The following is a 16720-nucleotide window of genomic DNA, read 5'->3' as shown; positions in this document are numbered from 1 at the left end:
GCTTAAATTGCAGCAAGGGAGATTTAGTTAGACATTAGAAAAAACTTCCTAACTGTCAGGGTAGGTCAGCACTGGAACAGTTTACCTGGGGAAGTTGTGGAATCGCTGTTGGTGGTGGTTTTGAAGAGCAGGTTAGACAAACACCTGTCAGGGATGGTTAGATAATACTTAGTCCTACCTCAGTACAGAAGACTGGACTAGATGACCTCTCAAGGTCTCTTCCAGTCCTATGTTTCTATGATTCATTTAATAGGTTACCATCAAAGGGTCATTTTGAGAAATTGCCCTTTGTATGCATCGTCAGCGGAGAGGAAAGTTGACAAGATGCTGCCAGATATTTTAATACTCCAGGCAAAAGTTCTTGGGCTAATTTAGTTGTTAAATCACAATTTGCTGAAAGGCAGTTCTCTTAAGTAGAAGTGATGGAAGCCATAGACCCAGTGAATTAGTTACTCAGTAGTTTTTCATACATAATGGTGTTCGCACAATAAGACAGGCAGTAACTCTATTGTGGATAATTTAAGAGCTGTGAGACACTTTAAAAGCACCTAATTTTCAGAAGGTGCTTGGCATTTGCTTTCTAAAAATCAGGCCCCTTCATGGTGTTCCCAGTTGGGGACCCAAGATCACTAGTCAGTGTTTAAAGTGTAGCCTGTTGCTTTTTTATTCTTATATCTGTGCTCTAATTCTAGGCAAACTCTGGAGCCGGAGCTTGAAGTTAGCATATACACTTCTTAACAAACTAACCAGTAAGAATGAACCACTGCTCAAACCTGGACACAGGGTAGGTAACTACTGGCGTTGCGTTGGAGTAAGACTGGAATAATGTTTAAAACTAGATTTGAAAGGAGCTGTGCGTTTTGGAACTAAAGTTCTATTGGGAATTTTGCCTGTATTATTTTATTTATATGATGTCCAAAAGTTTGCTGGGTGCTGTACTATCAAGTAATAAGACAGGTCCCTGTAACAAAGAGCTTGCAATCTAAACAGATAGCACGGAGTTGGTGTTACCACATGGTAGGGTGGCATGGCTGGAGGTGGGCAGGTGGGGTGGTCACACAAGGCTTAGAAGTTGAAGGACCTTGCTAGTCCCGCTCTTTCCCTCTGCCCTCCCACCTACAGCTTGCTACCCACTGGTCTGTGCTTCCCATAGATGATGGAGCTGTTGCTTCCATTTGAGCGGCTGGGGAACCACACAGGGAGCTTAGTGCTCCAGGTCAGCTCCCCTTTGTGTCATGGACGACGGGGATGGGGAGCTGCTTGGTCAGGCCAACTCTCCACATTCCCACCGTGCTGGTATTTCTCACTGGCTTTGCCTCCTGTCTGAGCCTCATGGAACAAAAACAGGTCTTCTGGAGAATCCTGAATGAGAGTGAGAGGAGGTTTGTTTGCCATTCTGTTCCTTGCCCCAGAATTCTTGGACACCACATACACACAGCTGTACACTGAACAACACTATTGAAATGGTGTTTATTGCAACAGGGTTTTTGAGTCCTACCTTTGGAATCCTTGTGGTAGGTATGATGTTAAAAGAAGTGATTAGATCGTATTAAAATGCTTATTTCAGAATTTATGCTTCGTTTGTACTGAGGCCTTTGGACCTAAAAGTGGCAGTGCTTCAGCAAAAAAACTTCAAAACCAGACTCCAACGAGATACTGCTGAATTGGAATTAATTTGCAAACTGGACACCATTAAATTAGGCTTGAATAAAGACTGGGAGTGGATGGGTCATTACACAAAGTAAAACTATTTCCCCATGTTTAATCCCCCCCCCCCCCCCCCCCGATCCTCACACGTTCTTGTCAACTGCTGGAAATGGCCCACCTTAATTATCACTACAAAAGGTTCCCTTCCCCCCCCCACCCCGCTCTCCTGCTGGTAATAGCTCATCTTACCTGATCACTCTTGTTACAGTGTGTATGGTAATATCCATTGTTTCATGGTCTCTGTGTATATAAAATCTCCCCACTGTATTTTCCACTACATGCATCCGATGAAGTGAGCTGTAGCTCACAAAAGCTTATGCTCAAATAAATTTGTTAGTCTCTAAGGTGCCACAAGTCCTCCTTTTCTTTTTGAGGTAGCTTGGTAATTCAGACATGGAGCTGGTGTGGTGATTTCTATTAGACAGCTCTTCGGAAGGACTAATCAGGGACAGTATGTGCTGATGTTCAGGCCCGTAACGTACAATTATTCTCAGTTGCTCAAGCCTTTTAACAGTAGACTTTATACTTGACCCTATTGTACCTGGAGTGTGAATTCTTAGCACAGACAAAATGTCAAGTCCTGAAGCTACTGGCCTTGATACTAGCAATGCAAAATCAATGTACCTGATGAGGTCATTTTCATTATTCCAAACATCACTATCATGTTTAATTGGCTAATAAATGTAAGGTAGTGCATTTTTTTCCCTAAAATAAGCAGCTTTCTTCATTCCTTTTTTGTATATTTTTTTTCCTTCAGCAAGCATAGAATTCATAATGAATCACAGTAAGCAAAAGGCCAATGTCAGTACAGTCTCTTGCATGTGCTGTGTACAAATTGCTGTATCATTGGTAAGACAGTAAAGACTGAACAAAATTATGGATGAATTGGACAGTCAGAAATGGCTTTGTCTCAAAAAAGCTTTGTAACGTCAGTGTAATTATTGCTAAATGCAATATTATATTTAGCATTTCTGGAAAAAAATCTGATTGAAGGGACCTTCTTTATAAGGGGTTTGTGGAAATGAACTACATAAAAGTGAACTGCTCTGTGGAATCCTTTGATTCAAGAAGATTGTATTGATTGTATAATGTATTCACAAGCAGGGAGATCAGTTTGCTTCATCCAGTGAATATGAAGCTTGTATACCTTCCTAAACAATGATGAATGTGCATGTGTGTGCTATGGTGATTACCATTGTTTAAATGTCTCCAGTTCTTGTTATGATCCTGAACAATATGTGTAAATGTATTTTCAAAAAGACTCTCTAAAAGACTTTTACCGGCTTTGCTCAATCTTGTTATAGGTGGCTCTCGTATTTCCTAACAGTGATCCTGTGATGTTTATGGTGGCATTTTATGGGTGCCTCCTAGCAGACCTGGTTCCTGTGCCAATAGAAGTACCACTAACAAGAAAGGTAACTGAGTGTGTCAGCCACATTAGGTAGTGAAAATAATCAGTTTTACAAGAGAATATGGCGGTTCCACAGTGTTGCTTTGAGGTACAATGTGCCACAACTAGGCAGAATAATGAGTGAGTTTTTTTGTGGTTAAGGGGATGTGGATGGATAGTTTTTTATGGCTTCAAGAGTAGAGGGATGTTATAAGTCCAAACAGCAGTAGAACTGAAGTGTCTGTCTGCAGAAGAAAGCAGCACAGTGCATGAGCTGAACTGATGGTTGTACTTCTCTCTAAATGTTAGATTTTAATGAATGCTAGTATGTTTGTGGAGCGGAGTTTAATACCTAAACTGGGAAAACCTGTGATATAAATAATTGAACTGCCCCTTTAGTATATATATGCTTGTAGAGATGTTCATGAATTTTTCAAAGTTCTTTTAATGTTGAATGTTATGATGTCAGTGTTAGTCAACACTGTTAACTAAATCTCTAAATATATGTATTTAAACCTAACTAGCTTCAAGACTGAGCTTGATAAGTTGTTGGGCGGGAAGGTCTGATGGGACGGCCTGCAATGCCATGTGGCCAATCTGTGACTGCTGGCAGCAAATGTCTCCAGCGGCCAGTGATGGGACATTGGATGGGGAGGGTTCTGAGTTACGACAGAATTCTTTCCCAGGAGTCTGGCCCACATGCTCAGGGTCTACCTGATGGCCACAGTTGGGGTCAGGAAGGAATTTTCCCCTGGGTCAGATTGGCAGAGACCCTGGGGGGGGGGGTTTCACCGTCCTCTGCAGCATGGGGTCATTTGCAGGTTTATACTAGTGTAAATGATGGATTCTCTGAAACTTGAAGTCTTTAAACCATGATTTGAGGACTTTAGTAACTCAGCCAGAGGTTCGGGGTCTGTTACAGGAGTGGGTAGGTGAGGCTCTGTCACCTGCGATGTGCAGGTCAGACTAGATGGTCACGATGGTCCACTCTGGCCTTAAAGTCTATGAGTTTTTAAAAAATTAAGTTATTTTTAAAATTTTTACCTGTTGTGGAAGATTTTACTATTTTGATTAAATGCTTTATCATACAGTAGAAACTCTTGGATTTTCAATTTAGTTCCCATTCCTGCTAATAATTCCCTCAATTAAAATAAATCTAGGTCTAAACTATCTGTGTTGACACCTTATTCCTTTTTTTAACTTTTTTAACTTTCAGTGTAAAAGTTTGCAGCACGTTTCTGTCGTATTAACATTTTTTGTATTAGATCAACTTTAACGTTTTAGATTTTTGGTCTGTGACTCAGTTTTACCCTGAGGGTTTAATGAAGCAGATTTCCTAACCTGAGCTGTAAGGTAGACGGGGTCAGTTAATATCAAAAATATTACTTGCATAGATGAATGTCAGCTCAGGACTATGAAAAATAGACCCTTTCCTATTAATGTTGACATGATCCTGGAAAAACTTGTATGTCATGTTTAACACTGTAGCGTAGCATTGGCCTAGTTCTGTAAATGTATTTAGTCTTCTTCATAGCTCCATGATACTGCCTGTCTATCCATTCCATAAGTATGCATTTCTGTGCTTCACTTGTCCTACAGAAATGCCCCCTCCTTTGTTACTAGAGGTTGTTTTGAGCCATTGTTGAATGTCATCAGCAATATGTTAAAAGCTCTGTACTTTGTAACTATAACATGTTAAAATGTTACTTGTCATAACTCTAAGTACTGTGGATGAAAACAGGCTGTTTGGAGAAAGGCATTTCTAGCGTTTATAGAGGCTACGTTTTCAGCTTGGTAGCAATATAGAACAGCAGTTGATACATATAGGCAGACTAAGGTGGGTCTTCGAGTGATTGCTCATGTGTATTCCACAATAGGTGTGCGTGCTCGCCACGTGCACTGGTGCCGGAAGTTTTTCCCCTAGCAGTACCCGTAGGGGGAGCACCCTAGCGACCCCTGGAGTGGCGCCTCCATGGCACGGTATAAGGGGAGCTGCGTGCTCCCCCCACCCTCAGTTCCTTCTTACCACCAGTGAAGGTGCATCGGAGCTGTGCTGCTCCAGCTCTGCTGTAGCTCGTCCCCAGAACTTTTCGTTCGTTCAGTGCTAGTACCTATCGTTAGTTCGCTGTTACAGTTAGTTCATTTAGTTAGAGTACCCGGGCCAGGGCATGCCCCGCGACCCGGCTTTTAAGGCGTGCAACACTTGTAGGAGATCTAAGTGGTCCACACGCAGACTGTCTACGCTGTTTGGGTGAGACCCATATCAGTGATCGTTACAAAATTTGCAAGTTGTTTAAACCTCGGACTAAGAGAGTGGGCCATTCTCATGGAGTCGGCGCTGACCCCAGCTCCGGCGCGCCGCTCTGAGTCGGCACCAGGCACCACAGCATCGGTGCACAGAGACCTCCCGGTGCCTTCGACTAGTCGGCACCGCTCCCCATCTGTGGGGCATAAGAAGGCTAAGAAAGTACCACCTTCGCAGCAGCACCGAGGTAAACCAAGGGCAGAGACTAGACCGATGTCGGGCAGTCCTCGATCCCCTCTAGGCCTCCAACTCACGTTGAGCGGAGTAGCCCACCACGTAGGACCAGGCCTGTCCGGATGCCGTCCATGCCGGAGGCCCTGCAGGTGGCCAGAGATGTTATGACCATGCCGTAACCAGGAGCGCCGCCGGTATCGGCCCCCACTCCAGAGGCAAGCCACTGCTGGGTTCTCCACAGTTGCCCCTGGCTCAGTATTGGTCTCGGTCGCAGGAACGTTCCTGACGCCGTTCTCCACCCAGCGACCATTCAGGACTCAGTCCACGTGGCTTGTCCTAGACTCCCACCAGACTGTCTGGTTGGGTACTGTCCGACCGGGACTCCCAGAACCGCTCCATGCCACGGAGCAATTACCAATGGGACCGAAGCAGACGTCACCAGAGGTCCTCATCTCGCAGGGGTTACCGCAGCCAGTCGCAGCATGGACGTCGTCGCCATTCCCGCTCGGAATCCCACTCCCGGTTCCCGCTGAGACACTGTCTCTGCAGCCCAGGGTGTAGATCACCAGCACCATGCCGCCATGGGTCCACCCGTTGGAGCAGCAGCTACAGGCGGTACTGGTCCTCCCGGTCCCATGGCAGCGGCAGGTCGTTCATCAGCCTGGTCTCCGCTCGTAGTCAGCCTTCCATGGGCCAGGCCAAACAGCCGGGGCCGTTGCTGCCACAGCAGGTGCAGTGGCATCAGGCCCAGTGGCAGCACGGTACCAGTGGGCACCGTGGCCTCTGACGCAGCCCCCGGTGGGGGCCCGCTCGGTAGCCGGAGCCTCAGAGGCGCCGTCGGCCTCTCTCTCCAGGCCCCCAACGAGAGGGTCGGTGGAACATACGTCCTTGGCACCGTGCCTGGAGACCGACCAGGTGGTGGACCCTCCGGTGCCAGCAGATACCCAGAGTACTGTACCAGCTTCCTCGCCGGATGAGGCGATAGCAGCCCCAACCCCCTCCATCCCGCAGGAGGACTTTAGGGCCCATCAAGAACTTTTTTAAAATGGGTGGCATTGAGCCTTCAGCTCCAGGCAGAGGAGCTGGAGGAGCCCTCGGACTCCCTGTTCAATGTACTGTCATCTTCGGCACTGGGCAGGGTGGCTTTGCCCCTCCATGAGGGGGTGGCAAGGATTTCAAATACCCTGTGGCAAACGCCGGCTTCCTTGGCCCCCATCTCGAAGGCGGAACGCAAGTACTTTGTACCCACCAAGGGGCACGAGTACTTATACACCCACCCGACACACAACTCCATGGTGGTTGAGTCGGTCAATCACAGGGAGCGGCAGGGCCAACCAGTACTCACTCCGAAAAATAAAGACTCAAGGACTAAACAAATTGGAGGATTGGGCCAAAAGAAATCTGATGAGGTTCAACAAGGACAAGTGCAGAGTCCTGCACTTAGGACGGAAAAATCCAATGCACCGCTACAGACTAGGGACCGAATGGCTAGGCAGCAGTTCTGCAGAAAAGGACCTAGGGGTGGCAGTGGACGAGAAGCTGGATATGAGTCAACAGTGTGCCCTTGTAGCCAAGAAGGCCAATGGCATTTTGGGATGTATAAGTAGGGGCATTGCCAGGAGATCGAGGGACGTGATCGTTCCCCTCTATTCGACATTGGTGAGGCCTCATCTGGAGTACTGTATCCAGTTTTAGGCCCCACACTGCAAGAAGGATGTGGAAAAATTGGAAAGAGTCCAGCGGAGGGCAAGAAAAATGATTAGGGGACTGGAACACATGAGTTTATGAGGAGAGGCTGAGGGAACTGGGGATGTTTAGTCTGCGGAAGAGAAGAATGAGGGGGGATTTGATAGCTGCTTTCAACTACCTGAAAGGGGGTTCCAAAGAGGATGGCTCTTGACTGTTCTCAATGGTAGCAGATGACAGAACAAGGAGTAATGGTCTCAAGTTGCAGTGGGGGTGGTTTAGGTTGGATATTAGGAAAAACTTTTTCACTAGGAGGGTGGTGAAACACTGGAATGCGTTACCTAGGGAGGTGGTGGAATCTCCTTCCTTAGAAGTTTTTAAGGTCAGGCTTGACAAAGCCCTGGCTGGGATGATTTAATTGGGGATTGGTCCTGCTTTGAGCAGGGGGTTGGCCTAGATGACCTCCTGAGGTCCCTTCTAACCCTGATATTCTATGATTCTGTTATTTTATGAAGGAGGCTGGACTCTTTTAGCAGAAAGATTTATTCATCCTTGAGTTTCCAGTTGTGGGTGGCAAACCACCAGGCTCTCCTGGGCAGATACGAATTCAACTTGTGGGGTTCACTGCTCAAATTTGAGGACTCCCACCAGGAGCGCGATAAGAAAGAGTTCAAGGCGCTTGTGGAGAAGGGTGCAGCTGCTGCCAGGCTGTCCCTGCAGACGGCGTCAGATGCGGCGGACATGGCAGCTTGATCCATGGCCTCAGCGGTGTCCATGAGAAGGGCGTCGTGGCTCCTGCTGTCCGGCGAGGTGCAGTCGGCCATGCAGGATCCCCGTTTGATGGCAAGGCTCTGTTTGCGGAACAAACGGATACACAGCTGCATGGCATGAAGGACTCCCGCACGACCCTACAGACCCTGAGTCTTTATGTTCCAGCTCCAGCCAAAACTAAGTTTAAGCCGCAGCAGGTCCCTGCTCCGGATGCCCAGCCTAAGTACGAGGCTGCCAATAAAAAGTCGGGAGACTATAAGAGGCGCGCTCAGCAGGAGTCACAGCCTGCCCCGCAGCCTGGGTCCTCCAAGGGCAAGCAGGCAGGGAAAAGGCAGCTTTGATGGGACGCCGGGGTGCACCCTGACAGTTCGCGAAGGGAATCCCCCCTCAATAAAGCTTCCTTCTGCAGTCGGTTGTGTGCTTTCCTCCCGGAGTGGTTGCAACTAACCTCAGACCGCTGGATCCTCAACACAGTCTCCCGGGGCTAGACGCTGCAATTTGTTTCGCCCCCACCCAACCATCCTCCACCCCCATTCCTTCTGGGGGATCCTTTGCACGAAGCCCTCCTAGAGTAGGAGGTGGGCGGCTCCTAGACCTGGGAGCCGTGGAAATGGTCCCCGGGGAGTTCAGAGGCAAGGGGTTCTACTCCCGCTATTTCCTTATTCTGAAGGCCGAAGGGGGACTCAGGCCCATCCTGGACTTGCGGGATCTGAACCAGTTTATGGTCAAACTCAAGTTTCGCATGGTCTCCCTGGCCTCCATCATCCCCTCCCTGGATCCAGGGGATTGGTACGCTGCCCTGGATCTGCAGGATGCATATTTCCACATCCACATATTTGAGGGGTACAGACGCTTCCTCCATTTCCTGGGGGACAGAATCACTACCAATTTATGGTCCTCCCTTTTGGCCTATCCACTGCCCCAAGGGTGTTCACAAAATGTATGTTGGTGGTGGTAGCCTACCTCAGGTGCTGGGGGGTCCAGATCTTTCCCTACCTGGATGATTGGCTGGTCAAGGGCAGCTCCTGGTCGCAGGAGCAGGATCATGTGACGCTTCTATTGTCCACATGTGCTGCCTTGGGCCTGTTAGTAAACGACACCAAGCCCACGTTAGTCCTGGTCCAGCACATAGTTTATCGGGGCACTCCTAAACGCCTCATTGGCCACGGCTTTCCTCCCACCAGACAGATTTGAGACCCTAAAAGGCCTCATCGACACGGTCACAAAGTTCCCTGTGACAACAGCCAGAGCGTGCCTCCAGCTCCTGGGTCACATATCGGCATGCACGAATGTGGTCCGCCAGGCTCCGAATGAGGCCCCTCCAGCTTTAGCTGGACTCGGAGTTCTCCCAGGCCCGGGACAGGTTCTGCTCCGGGGGGGTCTGGGAAAGGGCGGTATCTCCGATGCCTTCCTTCTGTCCTGGTCGGACCAGTTTCTCTGTGCGTTCCATCTCATCAGCAGGGTCCTGGAGAAAGTAACAATGGACAAGGCCCAGGTTCTCCTGATTGCCCCGGCATGGCCCCGCAGCATTGGTACGGGACCCTCATGGCCTGGCAGTGGCTCTGCCGCAACCATTGCCGCTCCACCCGGACCTGCTCTCCCAGGACCGGGGCCACCTCCTCCATCCCAACCTAGCGGCTCGCCACCTCACGGTGTGGCTGCTCAATGGCTAGGCGGGGAGGAGCAGATGTGTTTGGAGGGGGTCTAGCTCTTCTGGAAAGTAGGCGGCCCTCCACAGGCCGCGCCTACGTGGTGAAGCGATCCTGGTTCTCCAGATGGGCCGCCGAGCAGAGCAGGGTGTTTCCCCGGTGGCCGCCCCGATCCAGCTTATCCTGGACTACCTCCTTCACGTTAGAGCCCAGGGCCTGGCGCCCTTGTTGGTCAGGGTGCACCTGGTGGCCATATCGGCCTTCCATCCGCCGGTGCAGGGACACACGGTGTTCTCACATGCTATGACTAGTCAATTCCTTAAGGGATTGGACTGTCTTTTTTCCACGTGCTAGGCCCCCTGTCCCGCCGTGGGACCTGAACTTGGTGTTATCCCGTCTCTCGGGGCCCCCGTTTGAACCTCTGGCCACATGCTCCTAGTCTCACCTCTCATGGAAGGTTGCCTTCCTGGTTGCTATCACGTCGGCGAAGCAGGTCTGAGTTCAGGGCCCTGACCTCCGAACTCTCATACACGGTTTTTCAGAAGGATAAGGTTCAGCTCCGCCCACACCCCGCATTCCTACCTAAGGTGGTCTCTGCCTATCACTTGGGCCAGGACATTTTCCTGCCTGTCCTCTGCCCCAAGCCGCATGCGTCCAGTGAGGAACGCCGCCTCCACTCGCTCGACATGCGTAGGGTGCTGGCATTCTACCTGGAATGGACTAAGCTGTTCAGGAAGTCCTCTCAACTGTTCGTTGCCTCAGCTGAACACATGCAGGATCAGTCGATTTCCACCCAGCACCTCTTCCATTGGATCACCTCGTGCATTCGCACCTGTTATGATCTGGCGGGCATTCCCCCGCCACCCATTGTAAAGGCACACTCGACTCAGGCCCGGGCCTCATCGGCTGCCTTTGTAGCCCAGGTCCCTATCCAGGTTATTTGTAGGGCCGCCACTTGGTCGTTGGTTCGCACATTTACCTCGCACTACGCGATTGTCTCCCAAACCAGGGATGACGCCGGGTTCGGCAGGGCTGTACTCCGTCCCAGGGATCTGTGAACTCCTCCCACCTCCAACAGATATAGCTTGGAATCACCTATTGTGGAATACACATGAGCAACCACTCTAAGAAGAAAAGACAGTTACCTTTTTCCGTAACTGGTGTTCTTCGAGATGTGTTGCTCATGTCCATTGCACACCCCACCTTCCTTCCCCTCTGTCGGAGTTGTCTGGCAAGAAGGAACTGAGGGTGGGGGGAGCACGCAGCTCCCCTGATACCGCACCATGGAGGCACCGCTCCAGGGGTCACGGGGCGCTCCCCCATTTCGGGTACTGCTAGGGGGAAGACTTGCGGCACCCGTGCATATGGCGAGCACGCACATCTGTTGTGGAAATAGACATGAGCAACACATCTCGAAGAACACCAGTTACAGAAAAGGTAACTGTCTTTTTTCCTGGATTTAGGAACTTACGTTTATTTAAAAATAAGAAAGGAACATCTCTGTTGTGTTGAATTACACATCTCTGAGTTACTCACAACAGAGAGGTGCATCCAAATGAATAGGAGTCACAGGAGATCAAGGATTTGGATAGGCACTCTCATACTGCAGTAATGGGCACCAGAAAACAGGGAGACATTTAAAGCAACTGTACATGTGTGAAGGCTAAGAAATGCGGTGTCTGGAAACACATGATTATTCACATGTAACTTCTTAACATCTTCTAAGCATGGCAGAATTGCAGAAAACTCTAAGCTTTACTATTTGCATATTTACAATAACATCATGGTTTTTCTACAGGATGCTGGTAGCCAACAGATTGGATTTCTCTTGGGCAGTTGTGGAGTAACGTTAGCTTTGACAACGGACGTTTGTCAAAAAGGCCTTCCGAAAGCTCAAACTGGGGAGGTAGTTACATTCAAAGGTACATTTTTTGTTATCCATTATTTTTCTGCAGAGCAAAGAACATAGATATTGAATGCTACTGTACAATTACTAGTTTGATTGTGATTACACATTTCTAACTGTACATATGAAGGAAGAGAAATCTGAAAACTCTCTGCCTCTTGTCAAAAGAGTGCTTTGATCAAGCTGTTAATGATTTTCATTCCACATTTCCCCCAGCGGCATGATTCTGGTGCTTTTGCTTAGCTAGTTGTTGCTGTCCCAGAATATTGAAAAACAAAATATTTCTTTGGAAGTGTTTTAATAATTTTCGTCTTGTTTTTAATTTAAGGTTGGCCTCGTCTTGTTTGGTTTGTGATTGATGGAAAGCATCTCGCAAAACCAGCCAAGGACTGGCATCCACAAGTACGGGATGCCAGTGCTGATATCGCTTATATTGAGGTAAACAAATGCAGTATGCTTAGCAAGTACTTACGCTACGGTCACCTGTTCCACAGAGCACTTTATTGTTCTCTTTGTAGTCCTGAGAGATTGTAAATTACTTAATTTTTCAATGTAGAGCAAGAAATTGTCCCAGTCTCTGAATCTTTCACCAGCTAGTTATGATCCCAACATCTGACCGTCAATGTCTTTTTCCTTTCCTTTATATCTGACCTTAAGTGATGCTAGAAAGTATCACTCTGTATCTGACACATGGGTTCCATCATTGATTTCCACTCCTGTACTGAATGTATCCATTCTCTTGCTCTCCCTCTGTCCTTACTGAAAACAGTCAGTGTGTAAATGATTATCTCGCCATGTGACCGGATGTATCATTTTATTTGTAATCCTGTGGCTTGTTCCTTTGGGTAAAATTTTCAGAAGTGCCTAAGTGACTTTTATTCTTGCAATGAGATGTAGGCTCCTAAGTCACCTAGACCATTTGAAATTTTTACCCTGTATCTATATCCTCGTTGTGTGTCTCACATTTACATGGTAAGTTTTCAGTGCATGGACCATGTCTCTCAATCTCTGTAAGGTGTCATGAAAAGTTATGGTGCTATAGATTATACATAAATATTATTTCTCCCCTAAAACTAAGTGCAGTACCTTTCCCCCACACCTTGTTTCCATATAATTAGGAGCATCAGACTGTCACTGTAATGTTGTGCTCTCCTCTTACTCAGTCACCTAGCTTAGAATCTTTTTGCTTTTGTTTTTATAGCAGCAGCCCTCCCCACCCAGTTACGCTCATCTTTGCTTTTGAGGCTTTCACCCAGCCTTTCATTCTGAGTTACCACATTTTCACTTTTAAATTCCCATACCAGGTTGGAAGTGTAAACTTTGCATTATAGAAAACTTAACCATCTTCCTTCCAAGAATCCTATGACGTACTCAAGGATAGTGTCAGATGCACCCTCGGTATTTATTTGTGTTACAGTAGCACCCGTTGGGCACTGTACAAATACGTAGTCAGAGGCAAAGAGTTTACTGCCCCAAAGATTTTACAATGTACATAGACAAGTAGTGAACAAAGGGAGGGGAAAGGGATACAATGTCAGCAAAGTGGCAGGGTGGTGATAATCATGTATTGATGGTGTTCCATTTTGGAGGTCACTGGGACAAGTAATTTACAAATGGTAAGGGACAGGGAAACAATCAAAATATGTACAAAAAGAAAAGGAGGACTTGTGGCACCTTAGAGACTAACCAATTTATTTGAGCCTAAGCTTTCGTGACCTACAGCTCACTTGCATCCGATGAAGTGAGCTGTAGCTCACGAAAGCTTATGCTCAAATAAATTTGTTAGTCTCTAAGGTGCCACAAGTCCTCCTTTTCTTTTTGCGAATACAGACTAACACGGCTGCTCCTCTAAGTATGTCCAGTTTAACATTCCGTACACACACAAAGATGCCCCTCAAATTAATCGTCGTTAGTTGGCTAACTTCAATTATTAAACAAACGTAAATTTTCTCTTTTCAGTATAAGACAAGTAAAGAGGGCAGCGCAATGGGCATCACTATATCTCATGCGTCCATGCTGGCCCACTGTCACGCATTGACCCAGTCATGCGGTTACTCAGAAGGTACGTTCCGTAGAGGTTCTTCAAAAATAATACATATTGATATTTACATTAAGCAAAACATACTGTATCTTATGTTGGGAAAGCATTTTTAGTGCCCTATCTCCAGTCTTAGTGACATTTTTCATTGTTGAAGGAAAGTGCTGTTTACTTGCTTGTAATTGACATGAAATATGAAGAAAAATAAGGAGCCACTTGTAACTTCATCCACAGCATGTATTAAGTAGTTCTAATCTGAGACCCTTGTTAACCTGCTCAGTTGATTGTATGTGTCCATCTCATACCACCTAATTCCACACTGTTGAGAAAAAAAAGTCTTCTGTGACTGTACGTGTTAGCAACATACTAGTTAAAACACAAGTTGAAATAAATAGAACTAATATTTGATTTCTTGGACAATCCAAGTAAATCTTGCAACTCTGAAAGGGTTAATCAGCAACAACTTTTGCTGATCAGACTGAAGGCTTCACAACAGTGGAAGGATCAATATCTTTATTGTATTATGAATATGTGGCCTGTTTTTTCCCGTGCAGCCGACAGTAGTATGCTCCCAATGTGCATGTGCTGTTGGAGTAACTGCATGTGCAGAAAATCACACCCCAGAAGAACAGCCAATACAGGGGGGGCTAACTGGTCATATTCACAGGGTAGGGTTTTGCCAGCAGTTTCCAATTTTTGATCAGTCTTTAAGCAAAATTATGAATACATGTGTTTCCGCATCAACTTGTAAAAAAAAAAAAAAAAAAAGTTTGTTTTCGTGTAAGACTTGTATAAATTTATTAAATGTAGCCATTATTATTGGCAATCAGCTTCCCTCCCCCTGAAAGTGTGCTTGCTTTACCCTTTTGTATTTTTAAGACAAAATATGTGAAGTGTATGTAAATAGCAGCTGATAGCTTTATCAATTTGAAAGTAAATATATAGCAATCACTGCTCAGAATTGCAAAAAAAAAAAAAAAATCCACATTTTAAAATACACCAGTAAACTATGCCCTTTAGTAAGGGGTAGGCAACTGTATTGAAGCTGTTGTCACAAGTTTAGTATTCAATATTTTTAATTATATGTTTATCCAAATAGCAATCTAGTGTCAACGTAATGCTTTTTAATTTTCAGAAGAATGTTTGCCTTGAATGAATTAAATTAAGGTTTAAAACAATCCATGTTCAATCTGCCTGTCACTTTTTTTCTGTTAAAAAGGAATTCACAGAATCTTCAATAACAGCCTTTTTAAAAAAAATACCAAGAATGACTCTTAATTACCAGTACATATCTGTTACCAGTTGGAGACTATTAACAGCAGAGTCCCAATCCCCAACCTGCACTTTTGACTTCATGCTCTCTTTTCTCTAGACTAAACTTGTTAAAACCACTTAATCTGTTCATAAATTTTACCTCCTAATCCTTCTATCATCTTTGTCACCTTTATTTGGATTCCCTTCAGTTTCAACGTCATTTTGGCTCAATCTTCCAAGGTGCTGAGCATTCTGGCCCAATTGCAGCAAAATTGTATACCCCCAAGCCTGCCCCGGCTTGCCCCTATCATCCTCTCCTCACTCCTCTGCAGTCAAGCAAGTCAGGCTGCTTTCTCCTTCTCCACACTGCCCAGGGACCAACCCGGCAGTGAGAGGATAAGAGAGACAGTCTCCTTGCTTTCTGTTCTAGGCCTGGCACCCAGGAGGAAGATTCCATGGTTCAGCATGCTCAGTCCAGTCAGTACACAGGAGCTATGTGGGGTTGGAGCATGATCATTGTGGATGGTGTTTTCCGAAAATAATTCTGCCAGCTTCTCTCAAACCTCCGTTGAGCACGTGCAAACTGATTTTCACTTGTAACTTAGCCAAATTTGGGTGAACTTTCTCAGGACACTAAGCAATCCATCTCTGACAGCAGGGCAATCCTAATTCCAAGTCCCTGCTCCGAAACATGAAGGGTGCTAGAGTTTCTCAGTGAGACAAATGTCAAAATAAAGAAAGAAAGAAAGTTTTTTCTTTCTTTCTTTCTTTCTTTCTAACATGGACAAAACAACATTTTTATTTAATCGCATTCTTTGAAACACTCGAACTTTTTTAGCTGAAACTTAAGATACACACCTATATTCAGCCTGAGATAAAAACCCAGCATGGAAAAATTTCAGCTCAAACTATTAAAGATTAGCAAAGTTGTAAGCAATCGAAAATAAGGTGTTATAATTGAAAGTGTCAGGGGCCAGGCAACCTTAACTATAGGCATCATTGCTTGTGTCATCTGTAACAAATGATGATACAAGGACAATTGTAACAAGTAACTTAAGATGCTGTAGGCTTTAGCAGACTGTGTACACATAATAGGAGCATGGTAATGTGACTTTGGCTTATTCCTTTTCTGAAAGTCTTACAAATTTCACAGCTCCTTTGGGAGATACACCATGCTTCTCAAATGTTCTAAAGGTTTGGCCACTGTGGTAGTCAGCAAATATAACCAAAGTCTTCATCCACTTTCAGCTGAAACGTTAACAAATGTGCTGGATTTCAAAAGGGAAGCTGGTCTGTGGCACGGAGTTTTAACAGTGAGTGTTTGAATACATTCAATAATGAAGAATTGTATTATTTGTATTATCATAGTGTCTCGGCGCCCAGTCATGGACCAGGGCCCCGTTGTGCTAGGTGCTGTACAAAAAACAGGAGAAAAAGACCTTTCCTGTCCCAAAGCACTTACAATCTAAATGTCAGGCAAGAGACAGCAGGTGGATAGACACAGACAGACGAGTGCAAGGAGACAGTACTGGGGAGCGGGACAGTCCATGGTCTCTGTACACCAGCAGCTTAGCTGCTGTCAATTTTTTTGCAGGCCTCACAGCAAAGGAGGGTTTTGAGAAGTATTTTGAAGGTGGAGAGTAGGACTAGTTTTGTGGTTGGTTACAAGGAGCTTCCTTAAGTGTGAGGGGCAGCATAGGAGAAAGCATGATGGTGCCTGTTTGAACATGTAACAAACAAGCAGTGGAGGCTGGCATTCTGGGCCATTCAGAAATGGGAGCTGACTTGTTGATACGGAGTGAGATGATAGGGTGGAGATTGGTTGTGAAGGGCCTTGAAA

The 16720-nt window shown here is 46.2% G+C and overlaps 1 protein-coding gene across 7 annotated transcripts in view; it reads left to right on the top strand.

The window, feature by feature from the left end:
- DIP2A (disco interacting protein 2 homolog A) overlaps positions 1 to 16720 on the top strand; it is a 257094-nt gene that overhangs the window by 175454 nt on the left and 64920 nt on the right. For all 7 annotated transcript variants that reach the window (XM_048869008.2, XM_048869012.2, XM_048869005.2 and 4 more), the window contains 6 exons: positions 693 to 784; positions 3012 to 3122; positions 11481 to 11604; positions 11917 to 12026; positions 13548 to 13650; positions 16129 to 16193. In XM_048869008.2, the coding sequence (XP_048724965.1) occupies positions 693 to 784; positions 3012 to 3122; positions 11481 to 11604; positions 11917 to 12026; positions 13548 to 13650; positions 16129 to 16193 (605 nt within the window). The remainder of the gene's footprint in view (positions 1 to 692; positions 785 to 3011; positions 3123 to 11480; positions 11605 to 11916; positions 12027 to 13547; positions 13651 to 16128; positions 16194 to 16720) is intronic.

Source organism: Caretta caretta, chromosome 11, assembly GCF_965140235.1.
Source record: "Caretta caretta isolate rCarCar2 chromosome 11, rCarCar1.hap1, whole genome shotgun sequence".
Lineage (NCBI taxonomy): Eukaryota > Metazoa > Chordata > Testudines > Cheloniidae > Caretta > Caretta caretta.
Note: the sequence above shows the minus strand (reverse complement) of the source record. Positions and strands in the feature narration are given on the sequence as shown.